At 41.6% G+C, this 7,381-nt stretch overlaps 1 protein-coding gene across 1 annotated transcript in view; it reads right to left on the bottom strand.

Moving 5' to 3' along the window:
* Window positions 1–6,107, bottom strand: part of USP38 (ubiquitin specific peptidase 38) — a 31,082-nt gene extending 24,975 nt beyond the window's left edge. Inside the window, exons 1-2 of the mRNA XM_006209915.4 lie at window positions 4,833–6,107; window positions 3,114–3,249 (exon numbers count right to left, since the gene is read on the bottom strand). Coding sequence (XP_006209977.1) covers window positions 3,114–3,249; window positions 4,833–5,514 — 818 coding nt within the window. The 5' untranslated portion in view covers window positions 5,515–6,107. The remainder of the gene's footprint in view (window positions 1–3,113; window positions 3,250–4,832) is intronic.
* Between the last annotated feature and the right edge of the window lie 1,274 nt (window positions 6,108–7,381).

Below are 7,381 nucleotides of genomic sequence, written 5' to 3' on the forward strand. Positions count from 1 at the left end.
TCACTGTTAGATGGCATCTTAAGGGCTAGATCCAACCTTCAGTTTGACGTGTTGCAATGTTTTGAAAATTTAAAAAATTCACATAAAAACTGATTTCAGGCTTCTTTTGAAAAGTCAGATCAGCAACACTGAACTCAAATTTCCCTATGATAAGATAGCTTTCACCGAGGATCAGCTTTCTCTTTTAGAAAGTGCCTGTGCACCCCATTTCGTATTATTTCCGTCACACCTGGCCTATTTCATACTTTAATGTTACTTATCTGGTTCTGGTACAATACCTGTATTTGCATTTCTTTGGATTACAGAGAATGACAGTAAAGCATGGTAAGTGCTATGTGTGGGGAAGTATAGTGTATGGGGGAGTATAAGGTGGGAGTGTGGTAAAAGTAAGCATCCTTCTCATTTACACTTGCAATGTGAGAATAGTTACTCCAGGTACATTATGAGCTAAAACACGATCATGTAGGATAAACTGGAAATGCAATACAAAAACTGGATCACAACTTCCCATAGAAACAAATAGGTAAAAATTAATTTCCAAATATATCTTAAAAATAAAATAAATTCCTAAGTTGGATACTATGATTATTTTGAAAGGTTCAAAAATTAAGACTAAGAGTGCCGGATGCCAAGAAGTGGAATTTGCACCTGACTTAGTAAGTGCTGGAAGTCATTGTAGTTTCTCGATCAGAAGGGAGAAATGAGCAGCCAGGATGACCTAGAGAAGAGAGACAAGTCACTGCTGGCAAAAAGGCCAACTAGAAGTCTCTGCTGCAATGACTTTTGGCATGTAATGAAAAATGTGAGCTATTATTACCCAGGCAATGAAGGTGATGGACCAACCGACTTCTAATTTCACTTTCAGCTGTGAAATCTAATTCTCTGAATCTTTCTGTTTTACTTAGAGGACAACATAGTTTATGATATATTCATCTCAAAGGGAGACTTCAGTGCTACTACAGTCATACTGACAAAGGAGTGCTGCTAACAGGACACAGGAGTCTGATTATGGAGAGATGGATGAAGTAAGAGTGTTTCTTAAAAGCAAATGAACAATGAGAACTTTACATAAAGACTTGCAAATCATCACATGTAGATAAAGATTGATACAGGGAAAAGGAAAATAAAAAGAACAGATAATAGGAAGAAAACCCTAACAGCACTGTATTACAGGACTTTTGGAATTTCAAGAACTATGAATACAAAGATATCAAGAAGATGAGAATAATGTATAGACCACCAAAATGGCAAGGAGATCACCATAAGCTGAAAGCAGTGGGGATCGAGGCCACATGGCAGGAACAATGTGTACATAGACTTTTCTCCTGTATAGAAAGCACTTTCACAAATCTATGGAATTTAAAGAGAAAATAAGCAGTAAGAAACTGGAAGTAAAAGTTTAAAAGTTACAGACAAATTGACTTAAGTATAAGACAACAAGGAAGAAACAAGAAAAGCTAGAAGACAAAGGCTTTTTTAAATACTGGACAAAAAGGGGGAGAAGGTGGAGAAAATCAAAATTCCCAAAGTTTATGTTAACAGAGAGTGAGATTATATACATGTAGCTTTCTGAGAACCCAACATAAATGTTACCTTATGACTGTAATTTATAAAAGGCTCACAAAAACCATCTTGTTCCAAATCCTTATACTTTATTTAAATGTGCTATCCATACATACACACATATACACACAGGAAAAAAATACGAAAAAATTACAAAACAAGAACAGATATGAAAAAAGAAAAGGTAGACAGGAAAAGCTTCATTAGAAAAATAGTTATTGAACTAAAGAAACTCAAATTCTGGGATAATCTCTATAAATGGGTACCTTTGAAGGAAAAATTAGTGAACTGTAAGACAGTATTGATGTTCTTCCCCTTAGATCTCCACAGCTTTGCATCCTCATTTCCTTCATGTCTTACTTCACGGTCACCTTCTCAGTGAGGCTTTCCTCATCCATCTTACTTAAAATTGCAAACCATTCCCCCACATTTTATCCCCTTCCTGTCTACTTTTTTTTCCCAAAACACGGACCACTATTCAACATACTAAATTATTTTACTTATCATATTTAATCAAATCTAAAACAAAATCAATTTTAGAAAGTATAGTTTACATACCACTAAGCCAAGAAAAGTCCTGCCGTTTAAACTACAACACCAATGATGTGCTTGTCCACATTTTAACATCTCAGAAATCAGGATGCATCTTGGAATTGAGGAAATATGTTATCAGGTACTGTATACCTCCCCAACTTGAAGGCAAGTCCATGAAGACAGATATTTTGACCATTCGTTCAAGGTTTTTAAACATTGCTTAGCATTCATGGTACGTGCCCAATAAATGTGATATGAATAGCTGAATGAATGATTGAATTAATAAAAGCACAACAGTTCTGACAAATGCAAATAACTTTAAGTTTACACCTAGAAATAGAAGAATAAAACTGCAAAACATCAAGGATAAAGAGAAAAGCATAAACATTACCAGAGGAGCCTAACAACTCACAAACGAATGATACTCGGATTGACTGCAGACTCCAAGGCAGCAACAATAGATGTCAGAAGACAATGCAGTACTATTTACAAAATGCTAAGAGAAACTAACTATCAAATTAGAATTCTGTATATTGACAAATCATCTATTTGAGAATAAGCAAGAAAAAATGCATTTCAAACAAAGGCTAAGAGAGTATTACCCAGAGATCCTAGTTGAAAGAGAAAGTAAAAGTATGTACTAAGTAAAAGTATACACTTAGCCAGAAAAAAACAGATCCCTTTTTAGGGAGGAAATAGGCTGTAGGAAACAATACTGGGCAAAGAAATTAGTGAAATATATTGGTAATTTAACCAACTCTTGACTGTACAGTAAGTGCATATATGTTTTGTTTCTGGAATTTAAAAAAGCTTAATTGAAAATAGATTTGTGAATTATTGGGATGCCTGTCAAGCCTATAATAAGGTATTCATTCCAATTAGTTTGGAGAATCTTTATATATTTGATTGCATGATTTCAGTTTTAAACACTAAGTTTTTCATTACCTACAAAATACAACAAAATATCTCCTCCTCCCAAATCTGCAATTACCATCTTTGGTGTTATGAAGAAGTACCTGCAAAGAGCTTGGGTCATACTTGCATCTTTTACATTTGGATCCGTAGTAAGGCTCCTGATGAGAACTGTAATCATCTGAAGAGGAATGTGCTGCACAAGACTTGCCAATGCTACAGAAGGTTCAAATGATGCATCTATTTTTTTAATTAAAAAGAAAAAGGAATATGGCAAGAAGGTTCAAGTGAAGTATTTAGAGAGAACAACAGTTTACACCCCCTCCCCTCCCACCCCAAAATGTAACTGCAGCAAAAGTGTTAATCAGGAAGCAGTTGTTAGGTTCCACCTTATGGACTCTAGCGTATGAGCAATGTTAAATTGCAGAAATGAGAGAGAAAGAGTCAGTGGCAATGATCGCTCATCCTATAAGCAGAACTACTGCAATATAAAATCTGTTCTTGGCTATCCCCATATTTAGTCCATAAATTACTTTATTTTCTTGCATTCTTTAATATTGTTGTTGCGGCAAAATATTCATTTGTAAAGCAGCAGTCAGAAAAAAAATGTAAGGTATAACTTAAATTCCCATTTTAGATCCTCCAGAGTAACTTACAACTACTAAATTACAGTAGTCATTACATTGCTTTAAGGAAAATTTTTTAAAATCTCTTAAAGAAATAGAAATTAAGGTGAATTTTAGGGGGACTTTGCTTAAACTACATAAAAATTAAGCAAATCCAAGGTGAGTACCTTTACAACCATAGCTGAAAAATTTCTGGGGAAATCTAGTAGGTCTAGCCACACAAACAATACAAGAACAATTACAATTAAAAAAAAAACCCCAACTCAGACACTGCCAATATATAGTTGGTAATTCTTTCATAAATGTATTTAATTCATCAGAAAGCATGGAGCCTGTTAAAACTCTACTCTTATTCCTGGTTCTCAAGAAAAAAGGAGTACACCTTCTTCACAAGTTCAATTTCGAACAACAGCCAGAGAATGGCTGTACCAAGCAGAGAGGGAGTGAATACAGTTTTGGATCTACTGTTTCACAACTTAACAGAGCTGAACACTCCGTATCCCAACAAGGAATGTAAAAGCACACGTAAAATTCCTGGGTGAGAAAGCATTTTCCCAAGTACCACTTGATCCATTCCTGACTTCTAAGGACACAGTCCGTGGGCTGTATATACACCTGGCATGCAAAAACACCTGTTTAAGTCTTCATACTCTTTCCCTTCACTCATTCCACCTGTATCCACTCTAACTTTACTGCAGAGAAAATATCAATATTCAAGAAATATGTAGTTAACTAGGAAAATCGAGTAATAAAACTGCACAGTCCATCAATTAAAAAATGGGGAAATTCAAACACTAAGGAAAAACTCATTTCAACAAGATGATAGAGTCACAGCACAATAATAATATGGTAAACATTATGCTGCCATTAGTCACCAATGAATAGAAGTTTATATAGTAGCTGTCATCTTCAAAGCATTCCCTAACTTGAGCAAGAGGCTAGATAATTAAGCAACTTGTTTACTGCCAAAGGTCTTAGACCTCAACGTTCTCAACACTTAAAATAAAAAACACTGCCTGTTTTCTAAGGTCCAAATGCCAGCCTGAGTAGGGTAGTGGACGGGAATTTGGATGAGGGTGTTAAGATTTGATCTCCCATTAAGACGTTTTCAGGACAGGGAAGCAAACATGGTGTACACATGAGAGCGGAATATTGAAATTTCCAAGGGAGATTTTCTCGTAATATAATGACCCTTACCTGTGGAAGAAATGCTTGCAAAAACTTCTTGCAGGGAAGGCAGCAGGGTGGAGGGCTCGGCCTTCCAGATGTTCTGCAGCAAGTTACTCACTTTTGTCACCTGCGAGACATACTCCCGCAGCTCTTTCTCCTGGGTGGAGACGCACTGGAAGTGGCCTATCGTTCGAACCAGCTGTTGACAGAAGGTGATGGACAGTTTCCCTTTGGGGATGCACTGCACGAAGTCGGTCAGGAGGTCGCTCAGTCGGGCGCACAGCTGCGGCTCCGGCCGCTCACACACCATCCGCAGCACCTCCACCTGCAGTAGGCTGAAGAGGTCCAGCACCGACGGGCAGCTCATGATCAGCCTCAGGCCATTGTGAATGTAGTCCAGGATGGCTACGTCCTTCCTGTCTAGCGAGTGGTAGCCTTGCTGCAGGAGGCCCAACACGAACGTCTTGTTGAAGAAGGACTCGAACTCCGGCCGGTGGTACCGTGCGTAGGCCTCCAGCACTTGGTGCCCCACCTGCCGCTGAAAGGGGTCCTGGCCCTCCAGGATGAGCCGGGTCGTCAGGTCAAACATGGCCTCGCACTGCGCCTCGTCCAGCCAATTCTCCGCCGACTCCACCACCTTCCGCACAATTACCCGCTTTAGCGGCAGCGGGTGCGAAGAACTCACCAGGCCCTCCAGGATCTTGTCCATGGTCGCCAAGCTGCAAGGCCAGGGCCAAGGGGTTAAGAGCGGGCGGCCACAGCCCGGGCGTGGGGCAGGAGAACCCCGGGGCGGAGGTGAACTTCGAACGCGGCAGCAGTAGCAGGACCGACCACCGCCACCGCCGCCTCAGTAGCCACATTTATCGGGCAGGAGGGCCCATCCAAGCCCAGGCAGGAGTTAGCAAGCCTCGGGCGCGTAAGAACCGGCACCGCCTGCGGCGGGCCTAAGGAGCAAGAGGCCCACACTCCGCCGCCGCCGCCCGGGGCCCGCGGTCTCTCTCAGCATCGGCGCGGAAGGGCTAGCGAGGCCCCCCGGCGGCGGCGGGCACTCAAGGCCCGGGGCTGAGAGCCAGTCGGTGAGGAAGCGCGCCTCCGCGACCCGCGGCAGGTGTGGGCGTCCGGGCTCCGGCAGGTCGTGGGATGAAACCGGTCCTGAGTTGAGTCAGGAGCCGCTGTCACCCAGCGTGCCGAATTAACCCGGGAGAAGTGAAGGCGAACACCCTTGACCCGGATTCAGAAGGTCCACCGAACCGGAAGTGAAAGATGCCGGATCCCCTGAAAGGCCCGCCCCGCCGCCCCGCCGCCCCGCCGCCCCGCCGCCCCGCCGCCCTCCTTTTCTTCCTCCCCTCTTCCTCCACCACCACTCGCCAACTCCCTTCCCGGTGCCCTCGGACCCCGCTCCCTGCCCCGCCCCTTCGCTGCTGCGCATGCGCGGCTGTCTCCTCCGAGTCGCGCGGCGACGGCCGCGTCATGGGGGGATCGTGTGTCGAGTCACAGGTGGCTTTCCAGGAGGAGTGGCCCGAAGCGGACGCGGTGCAGGTGGCTGTGACTCTAGATTCCCACCTTCCGATCTCTGTCGGTTCTGTCCGAGTCAGGGTACTTATGAAAGGCCGAGAAAGTTTTATTTATTGTAAAACTTGTGAATGGGAATGTTTTGGAAAGGCGAGCAGAATAGCATTTAGGGAGAAAGTAAGGAAAAGAACTCAGAATTCGGATTGAAGAGAAATCGTTTAAGGTCTTGGCTCATTTTTCAAGAAATGAGCTAGGGTTCCTAAATGTGAGTGCCTTTTTCCTACGTTGCGGTTATTAAAGTAGAGTGTACTGGCGGCGGTATACTTTTAGAGACGACTGGTATCAGTAGGAGTTTGTTTCAGGAAGCCTGTAGCAAATACCATTTTAGTGAAATTATGTGACATATTGAAACATTTAAGTTGTCCCAAAAGATGGGAGGAGAGTAAGGAAAATGACAGGTGAAAAAGAATGAAATATTATACATAGATATAGATATATATCTATGTCTCTCTCTCTCTCTCTCTATATATATATGCCTGTGTCATATTAAAGAGTGCTTTGAAAATAGAAAACCAGGTGAAATTTTCACAATTATTTCCGTGTATGCAGACACTGAAGATGGCTTTACAATAAAGAAGAACAGGTGCAATCATCATGCTTGCACTCTTTCAAGTTAACTTCCAGTGATTCACAGAGTTTAGCCTTTAATCAGAGGCCTTTAAATTGTAAAACTGCCTAATTATAGTCCCGTCAAGGCTTGACTAATATAACTGTGAAATCAGACATTAGTGGCTTATACAGACAAACTTCAAAGAAATGACTCATGTTAAGGGTCCAATAGAAAAAACGAACAAGATTGTAAGTTGTTTACTCTGCTAGTATTTTGATTTTTATCAATTTCCAAAATGGCTACACCAATATACTTAACACATCCATTAGGATAATCTTAAAAATAGCAGCAGTTTAAAGAAGATAGGAGCTGGATAGAGGAAACTTGAGACTGAGTTACTTTGTAGGAAGAGATTGAAGATGAAACAGAAATCAGGTAACTGATAGATCTAAAA

This window comes from Vicugna pacos, chromosome 2 (genome assembly GCF_048564905.1).
Source record: "Vicugna pacos chromosome 2, VicPac4, whole genome shotgun sequence".
NCBI lineage: Eukaryota > Metazoa > Chordata > Mammalia > Artiodactyla > Camelidae > Vicugna > Vicugna pacos.